General features: G+C 44.4%; 1 protein-coding gene across 1 annotated transcript in view; it reads right to left on the reverse strand.

The window, feature by feature from the left end:
• Nucleotides 1-22752, reverse strand: part of pacrg (PARK2 co-regulated) — a 257244-nt gene that overhangs the window by 108699 nt on the left and 125793 nt on the right. Inside the window, exons 3-4 of the mRNA XM_021584416.2 lie at nt 13843-14014; nt 3616-3765 (exon numbers count right to left, since the gene is read on the reverse strand). Coding sequence (XP_021440091.1) covers nt 3616-3765; nt 13843-14014 — 322 coding nt within the window. The remainder of the gene's footprint in view (nt 1-3615; nt 3766-13842; nt 14015-22752) is intronic.

Raw genomic sequence — 22752 nt, forward strand, 5'->3', positions numbered from 1 at the left:
TGTGGTGTAGGTGTCCTCGAGGGCAGGTAGTTTGCCCCCAGTGATGAGTTGTGCAGACCTCACTACCCCCTGCGAGCCTTACGGTTGTGGGTGGAGCAGTTGCAGTACCAGGCGGTGATACAGCCCGACAGGATGCTCTCGATTGTGCATCTGTAAAAGTTTGAGTGTTTTCGGTGTTTTCGGTTTTCAGTGTTTTAGTTTGTCTGGGAGCAAGACATCATGGTCCGCGACGGGGCTGGTTTTCCTTTTGTAGTCCGTGATTGACTGTTTAATAAGCACCCATTAACTTTTTCGACATTTTGTTGTGTTACAGCCTGGATTTAAAATGGATTAAATTGAGATTTGTTGTCACTGGCCTACACAAAATGCAATTGAAACCAGTAGGCTATTTCTCTCATGTTCTATTGGTTTTCAAATAACTTTCTTTCATTGTCCAGCAGCCGTTGTCCAGCACAATTCTAGTCATATTAGCAACACATGCTACAGTAGTTACATCTTTAGATCTTCCCTCTTTCTAAATTTCTAAAGGATATTTGAATCTCTGTCAAATGAAACCGCTCGCAATTGCAGTGGGCTTTTGAGAATGGTGTTTTCCAGCTAATTGCATTTTGGACCATTTGCGTGTATAACCTACTGCCGTGTGAACTTAACGGCGCTTATAATGTGAAGAAGCAATAGTTCATCAACATTTTAAGCTAAACGTTCTGATCGGTTGCATCAGTCTCATTGCTTTTAAATGTTTGTTCGATGTACAGTGGTTGTATGAACAACAAGCTGACCAATAGAATATAGATGCCTCGGAATTCGCTAAGAATCCTGATGTGTCTGTCTTCACTTGTACTTCGTAGCTGTGATGCCTGAGACGAACCCGATCACGTGACGGGCATTGGCAAATAATAATTGAGATATCTGAGAGAGCCATGTGAATGTGAGGTGTCTTCGGGAACATGGCGAGTGGCAGCCGGGAGAAGGGAATTATAATTATTATATTCAGGGCATAATGGCCACCATGGCCGCAAGGCATTTTTTTATGGGGCATTAAGGCCACACAAGGGGGCATCCACGACCATGGTCGTCGATTCCGCCGGGAAATTCGAGGCCTGGATTCCAGTGTGTGTACTCTGCCTCAGCACTGGCCCCCTGTTAGAGGGGAGCAGGAGGAGCAGGGACCAGCCGAGCCAGGTGATAGCGGGCTGGGGATGGAATAATGAATGCCAGACCAGACCAGACCAGATGGAGGCAGCAGCCAACCCAGGCAGCAGGGCAGCTATCAGGCAGAGATAAACTATTCCTAGTGGGGCTCGCCAGCCCAACTGCTGCGCCCAAAATACACCCGCTCCAAAACGGTTTAGGGATTGATTTGACAGCTAATTTACAGAGGAGATTTGCATAAGGCCCCAGTGCTAATAAGACACCATTTTCTATCCTCCCTTTTGTCTTTCTTTCTATCTTTTTCTCCCTGTCTTTCCTTTTTTTCTCTCTTCTCCCCCGATGCTAAAATGGCAATGAGATAATGTAACCAAATTAAAGAGACAAGAGATTCAAATTGGATATTGATTAATAGACTAAAGCCCTGTGTTCAGGCCCTGTTTAAGCCCTGTGTTTAAGTGATTGATTCACAATGCCACTCTTCTTTCACATTCCACTGACGCCGGTGAATGACTGGCGTTTTGGGGATTGTCTGAGTCGAGCTGTCTGTCTGTCTCTCACCGTCCGGCTGTGAATGGGGCCGTGTCGACGCTTTGAGGCTTGACAGCGCCACACAAAGAGCCCTGCCTATCGAATGCCAATCTGGAGACGCCGTGTGTCACGTAGGATAGGGGTGGAGGCTTGGGGATCAGAAGGACGTTGGTTGTCCTCTAGTCTAAAGCCAATACATTGATGGGAAAAGGAAAAATGCTGCATCTAGTTAGATGAAAGGGGATGAGCACGACTCAAGGTCAACCTTGATGGGATATGGGACATTTAGGGGATGTATGGACAAAAATAAGCTTTTATAGCGAGTAATAGTGAGCACACAGACATGCATGCACACACACACACACAAAAAAACTGTCCATTAACATGTTAATAGCGGCAGCTCTCTAACATCAAGCCTTTGATTCCTGGAAATGGATGGGAGCGGGAGCTCGCCCATAAACAAATCAATTTACTTTGAAGAGATTCTTCAAAGTAGCCACCCTTTGTCTTTGTTTAACACTTTTTTTTTGGTTACTACATGATTCCATACGTGTTATTTCATAGTTTTGAAGTCTTCACTATTATTCTACCATGTAGAAAAATAGTAAAAAAGACAGAGAGAAAAACCCTCGAATGAGTGGGCGTGTCCAAACTTTTGAATGGTGCTCTTTCATGCCGTCCCTAGGAGGGGTGCGTCACTTGAGTGGGTTGAGTCACTGATGTGATCTTCCTGTCTGGGTTGGCGCCCCCCTTGGGTTGTGCCGTGGCGGAGATCTTTGTGGGCTATACTCGGCTTTGTCTCAGGATGGTAAGTTGGTGGTTGAAGATATCCCTCTAGTGGTGTGGGGGCTGTGCTTTGGCAAAGTGGGTGGGGTTATATCCTTCCTGTTTGGCCCTGTCCGGGGGTATCATCGGATGGGGCCACAGTGTCTCCTGACCACTCCTGTCTCAGCCTCCAGTATTTATGCTGCAGTAGTTTATGTGTCGGGGGGCTAGGGTCAGTTTGTTATATCTGGAGTACTTCTCCTGTCCTATTCGGTGTCCTGTGTGAATTTAAGTATGCTCTCTCTAATTCTCTCTTTCTCTCTTTCTTTCTCTCTCTCGGAGGACCTGGGCCCTAGGATCATGCCTCAGGACTACCTGGCATGACGACTCCTTGCTGTCCCCAGTCCACCTGGCCGTGCTGCTGATCCAGTTTCAACTGTTCTGCCTGTGATTATTATTATTTGACCATGCTGGTCATTTATGAACATTTGAACATCTTGGCCATGTTCTGTTATAATCTCCACCCGGTACAGCCAGAAGAGGACTGGCCACCCCACATAGCCTGGTTCCTCTCTAGGTTTCTTCCTAGGTTTTGGCCTTTCTTGGGAGTTTTTCTTAGCCACCGTGCTTCTACACCTGCATTGCTTGCTGTTTGGGGTTTTAGGCTGGGTTTCTGTACAGCACTTTGAGATATCAGCTGTACGAAGGGCTATATGAATACATTTGATTTGATTTGACTGGCACTGTATATATTTAAATATATGGGGGATTGGAAACGATTCAGACAATCACATTGATGGAACCTACAATCTATCTGCAATAGTAAAGCTGATCTACCCCCTAAAATATATATATATAAATTAAAGATACCACATCTGCCATTTAAACTGTCCTTTCACCAATTAGCCTAGTGAACATGAACAGTATCGCTGTTGTCATCAGTCAAAGACATAGGCTACATACTGTACATACTCGCAAACATACCGTAGCACAACACCAGCAACCTCACAAAGTGGTTCAGCATTTTTGAGGATGGCGTAATGGCTTAGGTAGCGTAGCTGTTGCAGGGTCGCGCGTTTAAATCCCGCTCGGACTACCCGTCAAATTCACCAACATACACATACTGCCAGACACACAGTATAGGCTTGATCTATAATGTAAGTGACTCACTGTTCATGTTCTTGAAGATGTTGAGGATGGGCAGGATCTGTCTGTAGTAGGGTACCAGGGCCTCTCCCACCATTTCTCCAGACACCACCAGGTGCTGCAGCACCTTCAGCGTGGTGCAGATCACTTGCCTGTTCCGCGTGTTCAAGGCATCTGTGAGACAGAGAGGAAGGGCACCAAAGAAATAGAATGTTATTATTGTTATGGGTACACTCATAACCATACATTGATTTACATGGTTATGGGCACCATAGAAATAGAATGAATTCATGATCATAGTTATTGGTACATTCAATATGGCCGCCGTCCACCCGGAACTATACATTGATTTGAATGGCGACGGCTCATCTAGTGATTCTATTTCTATGGAGTGCACACAGGATAGAGGTCAGGGGTTACAGGTCTGGGAGAGGGGGTTGTGTGTGTGTGTGTGTGTGCTTGTTTTCATAGAGGCTTTCCCTAGGGTGGTGTGTGATTGAGAATTAACGATTCAGCCCCCCTATTGTTAACATTTAGCACATTTAGCAGAAAAGACAGAATGAGGTCACGCGGCATTCACACTACCTCCACTGAAATCAATGGTTTTTGGTGCCAGCCTTTGACTTGAAATGACTGGCTGCAATCAGAGATTTCAAAAGGCACCACAGAGACAGGAAGGAATAAGTGAGAGACAATCACTGGCAATTTGGCCGACAGCTGCACTTAACTCCATCTCCCGCTGATAGGGAGAACAAAAGAGGGAGAAAAAAAGGGACGGAAGAGAGGAAAACATCTGTGATTTGTAACTAAGGATTACTAGCTTGTGTGTGTGGGCGACATTTGGTGTGTGAGTGTGTGTGTACACACATGCATGTACAGTATGTCGCTGCGTGTGCGTGCGTGTCTCTGTGTGGGTGTTAGTGGGCAGATTGGTGGGAGGAGAGGTGTGTGTGGCACTTCTCAGGTGACTCCTTACATATGTTTTCCTCCTTTTGAACCATCCCTCTAACAAACCAATAGACTTCCACAGACCCCTGCTGTTGTGAACCTGTTGTTTATCTGGCTCATTACAATAAGAAAGTGTTGCTTTAAAGGTCCAATGCAGCCATTTTTATCCATATTAAATCATTTCTGGGTAACAATTAAGTACCTTACTGTGATTGTTCTCAATAAAAATGGTCAACAAGAAGGAAAATGCTTCTTAGCAAAGAGCAATTTCTCAAGCAAGAATTTAGGATTTGATATGCATCTTGAGACATGGGTTATGATATGATGCGTGAACGATACGTTTTAGTTTGAAACGATTTGATGCGATTCGTTTCGATGCGATAACATTAGTTGCATAAACAAATTCATTTTCCATTCTTAAAATCGCTTGCTGATGGAGCTCAAAAGCTGGGCCTCTATGAGCTGGATCTGTCTGAGGCAACTTCTGTGTGTCTGTGTCTGTGTGTGTCTGTGTGTGTGTGTCTGTGTGTGTGTGTGTGTGTGTGTGTGTGTGTGTGTGTGTGTGCCACTATGTAGGCACCTGATCTGAGCAATAAGGGAGACTAGGCGTCTACCACCCCACTACCACTATCAGATTAAGGGGGGTGGGGGGGCAAAGTAGACAACTTTTTGTCCCCCCCACTTTGGTTCTGAAATATACATCACCCACTAATTAACTTGTCATTGTTGCAGATTCAGTTTTTTGAGCTAGTAATGTATCAAAATGTATTGTTTACAAATGAGCTAGGACAAGCCAAGTGTACACTGAATGTACAAACCTTTCCATGACATAGACTGGCCAGGTGAATCCAGGTGAAAGCTATGATCCCTTATTGATGTTCCTCTCTAGGTTTCTTCCTAGGTTTTGGCCTTTCTAGGGAGTTTTTCCTAGCCACCGTGCTTCTTCACCTGCATTGCTTGCTGTTTGGGGTTTTAGGCTGGGTTTCTGTACAGCACTTTGAGATATCAGCTGATGTACGAAGGGCTATATAAAATAAATTTGATTGATTGATTGATTGATGTCACCTGTTAAATCCACTTCAATCAGCGTAGATGAAGGGGAGGAGACAGGTTAAAGAAGGATTTGTAAGTCTTGAGACAATTGAGACATGGATTGTATATGTGTGCCATTCAGAGGGTGAAGAACGGGTAAGACAAAATATTTAAGTGCCCTTGAACGGGGTATGGTAGTAGGTACCAGGTGCTCCAGTTTGAGTGTGTCAAGAACTGCATTGCTGCTGTTTAATTGCAAATTAATTACTTAAAAATCATACAATGTGATTTCCTGGATTTTTGTTTTAGATTCCGTCTCTCACAGTTGAAGTGTACCTATGATAAAAATGACAGACCTCTACATGCTTTGTAAGTAGGAAAACCTGCAAAATCGTCAGTGTATCAAATACTTGTTTGCCCCACTCCCCATAAGCCATGAGATCGAAGGAATTGTCCGTAAAGCTCCGAGAACAGATTGTGTCGAGGCACAGATCTGGGGAAGGGTACTAAAATGTCTGCAGCATTGAAGGTTCCCAAAAACACAGTGGCCAATATTCTTGGTCAGGGAGGTGACCAAGAACCCGATGGTCACTCTGACAGAGCTCCAGAGTCCCTCTGTGGAAATGGGAGAACCTTCCAGAAGGACAACCATCTCTGCAGCACCCCACCTTTCAGACTATTATGGTAGAGTGACCAGACGGAAGAAATTCCTCAGTAAAAGGCACATGACAACCTTGGAGTTTGCCAAAAGGCACCTAAAGACTCTCAGACAATGAGAGACAAGATTCTCTGGCCTGATGAAACCAAGATTGAACTCGTTGTGCTGAATGCCAAGCGTCACGTCCGGAGGAAACCTGGCATCATCCCTACGATGAAGTATGGTAGTGGCAGCATCATGCTGTGGGGACGTTTTTCAGTGGCAGGGACTGGGAGACTAGTCAGGATCAAGGGAAAGGCGAACAGAGCAAAGTACAGAGAGATCCTTCATGAAAACCTGTGTAGATTGATGAGGGGGAAGAGCAATTGAATCCATTTTCGATTAAGGCTGTAACGTAACAAAATGTTGTAAAATTCAAGGGGTCTGAATACTTTCCGAATGCACTGTATATCATTAATTTCTAAGTCCTAAAATGGATGTAGCAGATTGCCCATTTAAAACCAAGATAAACACAATCTAACCGTTAAAACATTTATCTTCAAAGCCGCTGAAGCAGCTAGAGGACAGTCCCAATAGCTCTTAGTCCCTTTAAGTGGATATTGTCATAAACAGAACTAAAAGGAGTTATAACTATTCATGCAAAAACAAATCTTGAATAATAAAAGGGAGAAGCTAAGCTATCTGGGGGAAAACACATGTCTGACATAGAGGGCGAGAATGAATTATGTTAGCAGGCGAAGGAGGGGAGCGAGGGGGAGAGGGGGAGGAGGGGGGGGGGGGGGTCAGGAACCATAAAATGGGTAGTATGACAGTTAGTACACTTAGGGAGCGGCATGCGGCGTCACCTGTGGCCTGAGTGTTAAAACAGCTCATATTCAAATGCATGGCTGTCACACACGCAGACACAGCCTCCCTTCCAGCCATACTGCACTGCACTGAGACAGGCCTGACAGGTTGACATGAGAGGGGAAAAACAGCTCTGGAGAGGTGATGCACACACACACACACATTCGCATGCACGCAAAAAACACACACTTGCACGCACACACACGCACGCACACACACAGGCATGCACACAATCACAAACAAGTGATATTCATGTCAAACCCACTCTCAGTCAGAGACAGAGAATGTGTAATCCACACACACCGATGACACACTCATACACACACCGCTAACATTCCATTACAAGGACATTGTGTCGTCAAACCCAGAGGTGTCACTTATACACATGCTCTGTGTGACAGGATGTGAACATGAAGAATGGATGGTCCTATCATCTTTCATTCCAAGCCTTCATATTTTATACATTCCATTCAATGTGTGTGTGGGTGTGGATATGCTTTTTTGTGCGTTTACGCGCATCTGTGTGTGCATGCACGTGTGACTGTGCGTGTATTAGTGTTACAGACAAGGCAGTATGAGCGTATCCATTATAGGATCTTTCTCCTGTTCTTTCACACACGGGGAGAGCTATCTGCCATCACGGTAATAAGGTTGAATCTGGACTGACAGGGATTTCAAACGCACATAACAAATAATGAAATTCTAATTACCACAAGTGCAAACAATTTTCCCTAGCTGTGACATTTGGACCGTGGGACTGTTCAATTATTCATCCAGGCTCTCGCCTCTCACAAAAGGGGGAGAATCTGAGTCGGATGTATTAACGTTTGGTACAATCCGCATCACATCGGATATGAATAAAGTAATCATCTATTCAAGCCGCGTCTATTAGATATTCTGTTCTCCCAAAAAAATAAGCGCAGCGTTGTATTCTCATCTCCCCCAAATGTCACAGGTGAGTGGCATTTTGAAGATTTTAGTCAATCGAGTTTGTTGTAATATAAATATACTTTTCAGATCACTGCGAAATGTTCTCTTTCCTAAGCCGGGGATCTCCTTGTAATGAAAATTTAATTTTGGTCTCGTAGAGTGAACAAATGTTACGCCAATCTGTGGAGGCTCAATGGAGACGTGGCTGAGAATTTTGTTCCTTATTTAAAGAGGGTAGGAAATGCTTGTGACAGCATATCAGTATAATTTTCTCATAATTTATTTCCTCCGATTGAAAAAGGTAGTGTTGGAATGACAATGTTAAAGTTTGTCTGTGTTATTTTACAGACAATCTGGGCTCAAAGTGCTAAAAAGAATCCCTCCTGTGCCATGATTGAGGCCTTTCAAGGTTTCAAAAGCAACACATCATAATACTCAACCTTTTCTCAATCATTCTAGCCCAGGGATTATCAACTAGATTCAGCCGTGGGCTGATTTTATTTCTTGAGCGGATGGTCAGGGGGTTAAAAATATAATTACTAATCATTTGTAGAAGGGAAATTGTCCGCAAGAAGCCCAAACAAATATAACATATTAACTAAAACATAATAATTTCAAACCTTGCGTACATTTGTTTACAATCACATATATAAGGGCTTCATAAAGTATTCACACCCCTAGACTTTTTTCACATTTTGTTGTGTTACAAAGTGGGATTAAAATTAATTTAATTGTCATTTTTGTCGCCAATCTACACAAAATTCTCTAATGTCAAAGTGGAGGAAAATTCTAATATATCTTGATTTGATAAGTAGCCCCATGAGTCAATACATGTTAGAATCACCTTTGGCAGCAATTACAGATGTTTGTATTTCTGAGTTTCTAAGAGCTTTCTACACCTGAATTGTGCAACATTTGCCCATTATTCTTTTCAAAAATCGTCAAGCTCTGTAAAATTGGTTGTTGATCATTGGTAGACAACTTTTTTCAGGTCTTGCCATAGATTTACAAGAATATTTAAGTCAAAACTGTAACTCGGCCATTCAGGAACATTCACTGTCTTCTTGGTAAGCAACTCCAGTGTAGATTTGGGTTAATCTGTTTTGGGTTATTGTCCTGCTGAAAGGGGAATTCATCTCCCAGTGTCTGGTGGATAGCAGACTGAACCAGGTTCTCCTCTAGGAGTTGGCCCGTGCTTAGCTCCATTCAATTGATTTTTTTATCCCGAAAAACTCCTCAGTCCCTAACAATTACAAGCAAACCCATAACATGATGCAGCCACCACAATGCTTGACAGTATGGAGTCTTACTCAGTAATGTGTTGTATTGTATTTTCACCAAACAACACTTTGCATTCAGGACAAAAAGTAAATTGCTTTGCCAATTTCTTTGTAGTGTTACTTTAGTGCCTTGTTGCAAACCAGATGCATGTTTTGGAATATTTTTTATTCTGTACAGGCTTTCTTCTTTTAACTCTGTCAATTAGGTTAGTATTGTGGAGTAACTACAATGTTGTTGATCCATCCTCAGTCTTCTCCTATCACAGCCATTAAACTCTGTAACTGTTTTAAAGTCACCATTGGCCTCATTGTGAAATCTCTGAGTGGTTTCCTTCCTCTCCGGCAACTCATTTAGAAAGGATGCCTGTATCTTTGTAGTGACTGGGTGTATTGATACACCATCCAAAGGGATATTCAGTGTCTCTTTTTATATGTATATATTATTACCAATATGTGCCCTTTTTTTGCGAGGCATTGGAAAATCCCCCCAATCTTTGTGGTTGAATCTATGTTTGAAATTCACTGCTCGACTGAGGGACCACACAGATAATTGTATGTGTGGAGTACAGAGATGAGGTAGTCAGTCAAAAATCATGTTAAACACTATTATTGCACACAGAGTGAGTCCAGGCAACTTATTATGTGACTTGTTAATAACTTATGGCTAGGGGTTCCGCTTGACAACATTCCGCTGTAACTTTCGTGCAATACACCAAATTAAAGATACACTTCTTGTTAATCTACCAATTGTGTCCGATTTCAAAAAGGCTTTACAGCGAAAGCACACCATATGATTATGTTAGGTCAGATCCTAGTCACAAAAACACACAGCCATTTTCCAGTCAAAGAGAGGAGTCACAAAAAGCAGAAATATAAATAAAATAATCACTAACATGAGTTGAAAAAGTTGAAAAACTACGAACCTCAGATTTCCCACTTCCTGGTTGGATTTTTCTCAGGTTTTCGCCTGCCATATGAGTTCTGTTATACTCACAGACATCATTCAAACAGTTTTAGAAACTTCAGAGTGTTTTCTATCAAATACTCCTAATGATATGCATATATTCGCTTCTGGGCCAGAGTAGCAGGAAGTTTACTCTGGGCACGCTTTTCATCCGAACGTGAAAATGCTGCCCCCTATCCCAAACAGGTTTTAAGCACATTTTTTGTCCTGAACTTATTTAGGCTTGGCATAACAAAGAGATTGAATACTTATTGACTGAAGAAATTTCAGCTTTAAATGTTTTGTTAATTTGTAAAGAATTTGAAAAACATAATTCTACTTTGACATTAAGGAATGTATTAAGTGTAGGCCAGTGACAAGAAATCTCAATTGAATCAATTTAATCCACAATTGGTCGGCAGGTGATGGGTTGGAGAGTTGAGCCAGTAACCGAAAGGTTGCAGGCTCAAATCCCAGGATTTGATCAAATACCTTGAGCTGACAAAGTAAAAATCTGTCGTTCTGCCCCTGAGCAAGGCAGTTAACCCACTGTTCCCTGGGTGCCGAAGACGTGGATGTCGATTAAGGCAGCCCCCCCTCTCTGATTCAGAGGGGTTGGGTTAAATGCAGAAGACACATTTCAGTTGAATGCATTGTTGTACAACTGACTAGGTATCCCCTTCCCTTATTATTTTGCTAAGAAAACCTGCGGACCTAGGTTTGGAAACCCATTTAGGGAACCCTGTTCTAGCCTAATGTAGCCTCTGTGACAGGTGGGTGCAAGGAGGCGAGCGCACTCCACATTGACCTGAGTTCAGTTTCAGAGTAAAGGTCTATGACAACGGCACAGCCCATTGCGTATTCTCATCGGGTGACCCGAAGTCATGACTCATGATCATCAAAATTCAGAGTCCAACAACGTGATTTAGCCAGTCGCAAGATAACAGCCCGCTAGCGCCAGCCAGATGGAGGCTTCTATATTAACGTCAGTCAGAGAAAACTTTCTGCCTTTCAGATTGCAGCCTGCACTTATTTTTCCCTCCTTCCTTGGAGTTCTATTGAAAAGTAATTAATCTGCAACACAGACATGGGCCGGCGGGTTTGACGCATGGCAGGCAAAAATGGGCCTGATTTTAATAAACCAAGAAGCTAATAACAAGAAGGCCATTTAAAATTCCATTATCACAGCTAGATGTGCGTTTTCATAAGGAATGGTTCACCTTTGGGTCTTAGGAATTTGTAGCTACTATATGAGGGAGTCAGTATGCATGAGTGGACATAGTGGCTACGTGGACTCGGGTATGAGTCCTGGCCTGCCAGTGTGTGTGTGTGTGTGTGTGTGTGTGTGTGTGTGTGTGTGTGTGTGTGTTTGAACACGTGTATGAGAGGATACAGATCTAAGCAGTATAGGCCTAGTACCACCAAGGACAATTTTTGAAAACGAGGCATCAAAGCAATAATCGTCTCAGTCAAAAACACAATGTCAGCTCTCTTTTATTTATAAAACACATTAATCACATTTATGAGTTGTCGATAGTCTAAAAATCATATATCGATATGCAGCCATTTGGTTTTAGAGTGTTGTGAAACAGCTGAACGCATGACCAGACAGCAATCAGACTTTCTCAAATGAAATCAATTGGTAAATTAAACAAACTATGTGAATAAATTGAAAAATGGGAATTCTAGTGTAAATCAAGTAAACAACTAAAAGTCACATACACAAAAACCAAAACACATGTACACACACACACACACACCGTTGTGTCTTGGTGTTATGATGTGCACTGGGCCATGCTCTGTCCGTCCTCTGTTGCGACTCAGTAAGCAGTGTGTGTGTGTGTACTCTATTGCCAGGGTCAACCTGTCAGCATGTCTTCATGTCTCCAGCGGCCCTGCCTCATGTTGGTCGTTCCACCCCTCTGCCTCAGCAGGCGCTGAAACACTGAGCGCACACACACACACACACACACACACACGGCCAACTGCTCAAACTCACTTACTGGGCGCCGCTTAAAATCTCCCACTTTGAAACTGACACTTAGTTGGCTCCATTGCAAAACAAACCCTCTCAGTGTGTGGAAAGTTAGCGTATGTTTGTGTGTGTGTGTGTGTGTGTGTGTGAGAGAGTGAGAGCATGCTAGCATACAAGCATACTGAATCATACATTATATATTTTTCTACATATAACAACTTAGAAGCCTGTGTGTTCGTCGTTTCATCCCTGTCTAAATGTTGAAGCTATTTTTGCTAGTCCCCGCTCACCCCTGGACGTGACCAACTAGCCTGCGGCCTGCCAACTGTGCGTGTGATTTCAGGACAAACCTGTAATGAACACGAGGGGAGACAGAGTGCTGGTTTCAAGCGCAGGACGCAGCGGGTGTTTATTGCAAAGGACGACAGGAGGAGGCAGGTAGCTGGGTCCAGGGGCAGGCAGAAGGTCATACACAGGGGGTCCAAAAGGGCAACAGTACAGGCAGGGAAAAGGCTAGTAGCGTCGTCCGGAAGGTCAGGCAATAGGTTGATAACAGGAAATCCGATAGGCTAAAGTACAGGCAGGGAAAAGGCTAGTAACATAGTCCGGGAGGTCAGGAAATAGGTTGATAACAGGAAATCCGATAGGCTAAAGTACAGGCAGGGAATAGGCAAAAGGTGTCGTTAGTGAGGCAGGAAAAAACTAGCATACACGGGAGGAGTAAATCACGGGAAAACCAGAGCTCCGAAAGACGTGTGTCACAAAACAAACAATACCTCACAGTGATGGGGTGCAAAGAACTGAACTAAATAGGGTGTGATAATGACATACAGGTGCGTGAACAGGTGGTTAGAATTCAGGTGATTGGGATCTGGAGACTGAGCTGCGTTCAGGGGATCTATGTGTTTGAGAGTGTGAGCTGGAAAGTGGGCTGGAAAGTGAGCTGCGTTCAGGGGGATCTAGGTGTTTGAGAGTGTCAGCTGGAAAGTGGGCTGGAAAGTGAGCTGCGTTCAGGGGATCCACCTGTTTGAGGGAGTGAGTTGGAAGCAGACGTTACCGAACCAATGAGGTGCTGTCCTGCCGGACTCGCCAGAGTCAGAGAGGCAAAGCACATTTAAATGTAGCGCATCCCCATATTCATGGGAGCTTGGCAGCCTTGCCTTATGACTGGGTCTCATCCACTAACAGCAAAACAAGAACACTTAGCCCTGCTGTCTAATAATAATAGGTCTGGAAGATGCAAGGAGCCATATGTGGGCTTTTCACTGAGGTCTTCACTGTGTGGATGGCAACAACTAGTGGCTGAAGAATAGGGCATTGGGGGTTTATACATTGTCAATCCATGTCTTTCCGGCTTGTGGTTACTGGCCACACGTTGGTAAATGATCTCTTTATAATCTTGTTATAGGAGATTTGGCCTAGATTTGCTGCGAGAGGGTTGTGGTTGTATGAAAGAGTCGTGTTTATGGTCTGATAATGTTGTGCCATTATTCCTGCGATGTTGCTGTAATGTTTGGGGCCACTCAGTCTTGAAAAGGATGATGATAAGTGTTGTGGTTGCGTTTAACAGTAGTGTCTGTGCTGTAATAACGTTACGGCAGTGTTTTCTGTGACGCTTCAATAACGTTTAGCCACTCACTTTTGATGGGGATGATGAGTTGGGGGATGACGGGCAGGATCTTGGTGCCCCCGTGCTCGAGCATGTCGTGGACCCCCTGGCGGGCGAAGAACTCATAGGGGTGCACAGTCTCACACAGCCCGTCGAAGAACAAAGGGAGGTAGTGGTGGTAGTCGAGCTTCTCGATCTCCACCTGGGACAACGCACACACACACACACACACACACACACACACACATTTCCATCAATGAGATGGCTTTGTAACAGCTAGCATTCCTGGAAACATGTTGATTCCTGGAAATGTTTGAAACAGCTCTGCAGACACAGACACGGCACAGACACACACAACGACACAGTCACCAGGGACTGAATGTGAGTGAACCAACGTAAGGGGATCTCCCCTAGTTCATCCTCTACATTGTAATAGAACACAGTCATGGTCTTTCCTCATCTTATGCCCGTTTGTTTTGTTTGTCCTTGGACTCACACAATATCCAGGGCCAAGCCTTCTAACCAAGCCTGGCTTTAGAAGGTGTTTACAATACCAGCCACAGCTGAAGACAGCTGTTGGGGAGATCATGACACCCCTACATGTGGTACCCTGTGGGCCGACACATTAATAACACCTGTCTGTAACGCTGTTTAAGCCTAAACAGCTACACCAGCCTACACACATAAAAACATTCCTTCAGCTACTGAACCTGTGTGGATTACATGCTTTGATACTGGGTATGTTACAATGTATTGAAGTAGGCATAGCAGCAGAATGACTTGTGTTGTGATGAACTCGCACCAAACTTGACAGGAAAGGCCAGGTGACAAGGGCACCCCTAGCTACCCTTTCACACACTTTCCCTTTGTGTGTGAGTGTCTGTGTGTGTGTCTGTCTGTCCGTCCGTCTCTGTGTCTTTAACGTGTGTGTGTGTGTGTGTACGGGCGCCCGCGACCATGTGCGTGTGCTTGTGTGTGTGTTTGGAGCACGTGTGTCCACAGAAGTTCTGGTTACAGTAGATTGTATGAACTCCAGAGCACTGTGGTGGCTCTATTGTTGGCCGAGGGGTAAGGGGGGGGATCCTGTTTCATGTAATGAAAGCCAATCCTGTGTAGAGTAGAGGCAAACACCCCACAGCCCTGGAGCAGCCAGGGGTCTTAAAGGACAGCTGAGCCACATCGTCCCAATCCCTGCTACACCCCACTGGGTCACTCTGCCGCCGAAATGTCACCACCACGTGGACCACGGTTGCTTTGATGTCCCCGGCTCTCGCAGAGCCCTTGCTCTAGAGGTGCGACTTCAAAGTGGGCGGACCCCCTGACACGAGTCGCGTGGGTAAACAGAGAGAGAGAGAGAGAGAGAGAAAGAGAAAGAGAAAGAGAAAGAGCGAGAGAGAGAGAGAGAGAGCAAATGGTGTGTTAGCAGAGAGACCGATAGGGCTGATTGCTTTGAGGCAATTTGTTGGCTAACCTTGACCTTTTACGGCTTGGTCAAGATCATCATTGTGAGTCAGCTCGGCGGGCAAGGAGACAAGAACAAAAGCAAATATGCGGCGGGAGAGAGTGGGAGGAGAGATGACACTGTGGCAGGACGAGTCACATAGGAACAGAGAAAACACTTCAAGCAGAGATACAGAGTAGAGGTCGATCGATTAATCGGAATGGCCGATTAATTAGAGCCGATTACAAGTGTTCATAACAATCGGAAATCTGTATTTTTTAAAATACCTTTATTTAACTAGGCAAGTCAGTTAAGAACACATTCTTATTTTCAATGACGGCCTAGGAACGGTGGGTTAACTGCCTCGTTCAGGGGCAGAATGACAGATTTTCACCTTGTCAGTTCGGGGGATCCAATCTTGCAACCAGTTAACGAGTCCAACGCAATAACGACCTGCCTCTCTCTCCTTGCACTCCACAAGGAGACTGCCTGTTACGCGAATGCAATAAGCCAAGGTAAGTTGCTAGCTAGCATTAAACTTATCTTATAAAAAACAATCAATCATAATCACTAGTTAGCTACACATGGTTGATGATATTACTAGATATTATCTAGCGTGTCCTGCGTTGCATATAATCTGACTGAGCATACAAGCATACAAGTATCTAAGTATCTGACTGAGTGGTGGTAGGCAGAAGCAGGCACGTAAACATTCATTCAAACAGCACTTTAGTGCATTTTGCCAGCAGCTGTGCTGGCAAAATTTTGCGTCAAGCAATTGTCATTGTGCGTCAAGCATTGCGTCAAGCATTGCGTCAAGCATTGCTCTGCATGGGTAACGCTGCTTCGATGGTGGCTGTTGTCGTTGTGTTGCTGGTTCACGCCCAGGGAGGAGCGAGGAGAGGGACGGAAGCTATACTGTTACACTGGCAATACTAAAGTGCCTATAAGAACATCTAATAGTCAAAGGATAATGAAGTACAAATGGTGTAGAGGGAAATAGACCTAGAATTCCAATAATAACTACAACCTAAAACTTTTTACCTGGGAATATTGAAGACTCATGTTAAAAGGAACCACCAGCTTTCATGTTCTCATGTTCTGAGCAAGGAATTGAAACGTTAGCTTTCTTACATAACACATATTGCACTTTTACTTTCTTCTCCAACACTTTGTTTTTGCATTATTTAAACCAAATGGAACATCTTTCATTATTTACTTGAGGCTAAATTGATTTTATTTATGTATTATATTAAATTAAAATAAGTGTTCATTCAGTATTGTTGTAATTGTCATTATTACAAATACATTTTTTTTTAAATCGCCGATTAATCGGTATCGGCTTTTTTGGTCCTCCAATAATCGGTATCGGCGTTGAAAAATCATAACCGGTCGACCTCTAATACAGAGTGGCCATATAGGCTGCAGCAGACAATGACATAGTCAGTGGATTATAAAATGGTCCGATATCTGATTTAAAAAAGTGTTTAAAAAAGGGTCTCTTTTTAAGCTGAAATCCACTTATGAAATGGAGGAGAGGAGCATTCAGAATGGTGAGGAGAGAAAAAATACGGTACACTGTTCTTCTATTGCGCATGCAATGCCTTTCAATGACGTCAGATGAAAAGAAAAGAGTGTCAGCTGTTTAGTAAAGTAACTTCTTTGTTGTTATAATATCGGAAAAGGATATACGCTTGTGCTTGACGCGTTACGGGTGTTCGGTCCCAGTGGTGGACACATCTTATCCCTTACCTTAACCATTCTGAATGAGTGCCTTTAAACTTCATGTTTTAACGTTGTTTTAGCATATCAAAAACCTTAACCCTTATTAACCTTCTGAATTTGCAGTTTGAAACAACTTACAAAATGTGATGTTGGCAGAAACGTGGATAAACGTCTAATTCTGCAGTGAGACTGTTAGAGCATGTTGGCAGTTTCCCCAAGTATGGATTCCAGCTTTAAATATGAACCTTTATACGCAACTGGTGGCCTCAATATGAAATTTAAAAAACATGAGCTGGTGCACACCCAGAAATAATAGTTTGTGTGGAGGTGCTGACTAACGGCGAAACTATAAACTATCAAAATAAAGAAAGTCGAACACTCCATGTATAAACTCCCAGCAATGTATTAGGTAAATACCCATTCAATTGCTGGGAGTTTATACATGGAGTGTGCGACTTTCTTCATTTTGATAGTTTATGGCCTCAATATGAAAAACACATTAAGATAATCTATCTATGGCATTCAAGTCAAGGGGATTTAGAATTATAGCTGTGTGAAGCCTGTTCTGAGATCTGTGATAAGGGCCTAATCAAAATCGCATCAAAATGCAGAGGCAGACAACAGCCCAGAGTGGAGTAGTGATGGGTAATGATCCCATAGGAGAACACAGGAAGCACTGGAGAATTACACACACAGACACACACGCATGCACACACACAAACCTCCCCGACCTCACCCACCCCACACACAAAACACACACACGTTCGGAGCCTTTGGCTGACCGGTAACGCTCACATTCACTCTTATCGATTGGCCGTTCAGGTTTGTTTGTCTTTAGGTGCCTCCAGGTTTCCCTACGGAGGGCCTTTATCGATGAGACGGGACAGCAAGAGACGTTGTTGAGCAGCAATTAGCCGGGCCGCGACAAAGAGAGGCCCACACATCTCCTCTGGTCAGTGTGGAGAGAGGCAGAGACACGGCAGCTAAGCAGTTAGTAAAGGCTTCCTCATTAAAACACTTGACTGAGTCTGCGTCTAAAATAGCACCCTATTCACTATGTAGGCTAGTCTAATGTGTTACTTTTGACCAGGCCCCAGGGCACTACGTAGGGAACAGGGTGCCATTTCGGACAAACACAGAGTCTCTGGGGCCTCCAGCCCATAGAAATAGAATTCATAGAATGTGTTATACCCATGTACTGTAAGTCAATGGGTGGGTGATGGAAGTCTACTTCTATGCTCTAGGCTGGATTGGCAGCATGCATAGGCTAACTATGTGCCAGCGCACCAAGTACACAGGGGAGAGTGGGGTGTGTGTGTCTATTTGTGTGCATGTGTTGGGTAGCCGGGTGCATAGAGTGTGGTGTGGGTCCCAGCTCAGCCTGTTTCTGTGGTAATCAGCCAGGTCGTTCAAGATTGATGTCGAAATTGGACGTCTATCTTGAAGACATGCCTTCAAAACCGGCCACTAGTGGCAACAGTGAGCACTATTACCATCAAATAGGCTTGGGTTTTGCTAGGGCGTTGTGGACGGGGTGGCGGATGGGCATAACTCCATGACTAATGACTCATTTGGGTAATCCCATCTCTGGATCAGAAATTTGACGTTTGGAGCAACTTCTAAATTTAAAGTTTGGAGAACGTGGTTAAACATCTAATTCTGCGAGAGCTTGTTGGTGATATTTCTGTTAGCTACTTCAGAGCAATGAGGAGGACACTGAACAAGGTGTGTGTGTGTGTGTGTGTGTGTGTGTGTGTGTGTGTGTGTGTGTGTGTGTGTGTGTGTGTGTGTGTGTGTGTGTGTGTGTGTGTGTGTGTGCCAGGCCATCTACCTAGAGCAGGCCTGATTTTCCATGGAGGGCCAAATTAGATTATATTTTTGCCATCACAGGCCAGAATCATATTACAGGATTATACATCATGTGTATGACTGTGTGACAGATATATCTACTGTAAATCACATCCAGATATGCTACTTATTTGACTTTTTTAACATGCACAGAAATAAACCACATCCATGTTCTCCTTTTGGTAGGTATTTTCATTATTAAACATGCAATGAACGACACAGAGGGAAAAGTACACTGTGCATTCAGCACCACGGACAGAACTCTTGTTAACAGGTATGCACAAAACCACAAGAGAGAGAGAGCTCAACATTACATTTAAACTACTCAGTCAGTGTGAGGAGTGAAGTCTCTGATGGGCATTGACTAGAGCAGTGAAGTCTATAGGTATAGTTTCTGACGTCGCTATGTGCAGGATTGCTGAGAGTCAATAAGAGAAGATCTGTGCCTTGACTTGTTATATTTCATCACTGAAAATGTCTGTTCACATACTGTACAAGGGTTGACGCAAACAGTACAAACATCTCCTGTGCATGACTCCTAATCTTTGGAAAGTTTTGTTTTGTTCATCGAGAGGTGCAACCTCGACAGTGACATTGTTTTGAATAGTTCTCCAATCACAGCATCAGACTGAAGATCGATAAGCTCAATTTGCAGGTCAGTGGGAGCGTTATCCACATTGAAGGTGGAGGAAACCAACAGCATGTCATTTTCCAACACTTTGAAATACTCAAAACGACGAGAAAACTCACCGTTCAAAGCACACAGCAGCGATGTATACTTCTCCCGCTGGTCATCTGATAGGGAACAGACTCGTAGTGTCGGGAGGTGGGTGAGATTGTTGGCTTCTACTTGGCGGGTCAGGAGGAGGAATTTTCACTTGAAGGCTTTGAGAAGGCTGCACATCTGATGAACAAAAAGGCCCTTCCCTTGTAGTTTGGAATTCAGTTCATTAATGAGGGCCACAGTGAAGGCAAAATCAGCCAACCATTCAATACCTTGCAGTTGAGGGAAATCCACATATTTCCCTTTCATTTGCAAAAACTAAGCAATCTCCGACTTCAGGTCCCACACCCTTTAAAGCACCTTCCCCAAACTCAGCCATCTCACGTTTGTGTGGTTGGGGAGATCTGCATAACCCGACTCTGTCTCTTCAAACAATGAGAAACTGTCTGTGGTTTAAAGATTTTGCTCTTATGAAGTTTACCTCTTTAGTGACTGTATCCACAACATGGCTCATTTTCAGAAAACATTTACAGAGCACCTCCTGATGAATAACCCAATGCAGGAAAATAATTTTCTGATCTGGGTTCAGCTCAGCTAGTTGATCTTGCAGCACGTCTTCCGGATCCATGGACTGCCCGTGGACATGGTCTCCGACCGGATGCTACAGTTCTTGTCCCGGTTCTGGAAGGTGTTCTGTGCCCTCATTGGGTCGTCGGCTAACTTGTCCTCTGGGTTCCACCCCCAGTCCAATGGCCAATCGTAACTAGCCAACCAGGATCTTGAGACTACTCTGCGCTGCCTGGTCTCCGCCAACCCCACCTCCTGGAACCAGCAGCTGGTGTGGGTCGAGTATGCCCGCAACACCCTTCCCTGCTCTGCCATGGGTCTATCTTCGTTTGAGTGTTCTCTGGGGTATCAGCCCCCGCTCTTCCCCAAGCAGGAGGAAGAGGTCGGTGTACCTTCTGCCCAGATGTTTGCCCGCCGCTGTCGTCGTACCTGGAGGAAAGCCCGGTCGGCCCTCCTCAAGACCACCTCCCGGTATCGACGACAAGCAGATTGCCATCAGACCGATACCCCCCGGTATCGTCTCGGGCAGAAGGTATGGCTATCCATTCGGGATCTGCCCCTCTGGGTGGAATCCCGCAAACTCTCCCCCCAGTTTATTGTCCCATTTCCCATCCCCTTTGTCTCCTGTTTCGGTTTTTGTTCTCAGCTCCTGCTTTTCCCAGTCTCTCCTTTTTCTCGTACTCCTGGTTTTGACCCTTGTCTGCCCTGACTCTGAGCCCGTCTGCCTGACCACTCTGCCTGCCCCTGACCCTGACCCTGAGCCTGCCTGACGACATGTACATTTGCCCCACCTCTGGATTGTTGACCTCTGCCTACCCTGACCCTGAGCCTGCCTGCCGTCCGGTACTGTTTCTCCACCTCTGGTTTACTGACCCCTGCCTGCCTTGACCTGTCTATTGCCTGCCCCTGTTGAAATATTAAACTATTAAACAATTTGATGTGCCTGCATCTTCGATGTGCCTGCATCTTCGATGTGCCTGCATCTGGGTCTTACCTTGATTCCTGATAGTCTGTCCTTGTGCAGTTGTTATTTATACGTGCCTTCAAAATAAATGTCCCACGTGCGGTGGGAGTTAAATCATTACACAAAGGAGAGTATTCATTGGGCTTTTAATTTTTTTCAAAACTTTACTATCGCAAATTCTTTATGTGATCTGAGCATACAGCCCCCGGGCCGGCCTTTGCCCAGGCCTGCCCTAGAGGAAAGCCACTGGGCTTCATGTAGGTCTCATTTATATTGGGACCTCACAGACACTGAGAACACCCCATTCATCAACTACTATAGTCACCATGAACCAGCTGTAAGCCTGTAATCCAACTGAACACACACCCACATATGTACTGTACTCTGTGCTCCCAAATAGACCCCGTACACATATTTAGACAGGCATGCATCCAAACATTCAAAGAGGGTAGCCTATTCTTAGGCAGGAATACACCCATTGACAGAGGGGCGCACACACACACACACACACACTGAATTGTTTTGATGTGTACACAGTGGTCCCATAGGCCTTTTCAGGCATACTTTGCTATTATGGTTACTAATCATTAGCCATTGTAATTGAAAGGCTGTCCCCATTAGACCATGTTCCTGTTACTGCACAAATCCTGCTACCGTTAGCAGGATGATGAGAAAGCTTATAGAGGCAGAGGCGGAAACTTTGCATGGTAGTGCACTCTTTCTGTGTGTGTGTGTGTGTGTGTGTGTGTGTGTGTGTGTGTGTGTGTGTGTGTGTGTGTGTGTGTGTGTGCGCGTCTCTCTCTCTCTCTCTCTCTCTCTCTCTCTCTCTCTCTCTCTCTCTCTCTCTCTCTCTCTCTCTCTCTCTCGGTTTCTCTCTTTCTCTCTCATATCACCTTTCAAGCCTTGCCAAAGAATCACAAAATGCCTCAAGTAGGTTCATTCACAGCACAGACACACATGTGAACAATAGACACCTCTCTCTTTCATCCCCCTCTCTCCCTGTCTCTCTCTCTCTAAACATGCAAACAGTTTATACACATGCACAGCATCGCAACAACAGACGTCTGCCTAGGCATAAGCTGCTACGGTACACATACACGAAGGGCCTTTGAGCCCTGTCCTCATATTAGAGTTTATGGGGCCTGACAATTCAAGCCCGGTTCGACCCAAGACCGGTGAGCTGAAGCCTGAGCCCAGTCCAGCCTCACATCACAGAAATGAAATGAGCCCGTACCCGGAAAAAAAAAGTCTGATTTCTAGAAAACAGTATTGATTTAAACTGGTGTTGAGAACAATGTGGCGGAGGCGGACGGCAGCAGAGTGAGGAGATGAGGAAACAGCCATCGGGCATAGAAAAAGCGCAGAGAGCCGAAAACTCACCTTAGTTATGATCAACTGAACAATGAAAATATTGGATATTAAGTAGGCTAATGCAATTGAATGCAAGTCATTCTTGCTTACACTGAAACTCTGAAAGTCATATCCAACTGTTCTACTAATTTAAAACCATTGTAATGATGGGGAGGTGAGTCGGAAGCAGGTGTAGGTGAAACGTTTTAATAAAACAACAAAACCAAGAACACGACACTAACATAAGGCAGTTTGCCGATACACAAGAACAATACCAACTGGTGAGTGAACCTGGGAGAGTGACATAATAAGGGGAGGAAA

The sequence above is a fragment of the Oncorhynchus mykiss genome, chromosome 25, assembly GCF_013265735.2.
Source record: "Oncorhynchus mykiss isolate Arlee chromosome 25, USDA_OmykA_1.1, whole genome shotgun sequence".
In the NCBI taxonomy this organism is placed as follows: Eukaryota; Metazoa; Chordata; class Actinopteri; order Salmoniformes; family Salmonidae; genus Oncorhynchus; species Oncorhynchus mykiss.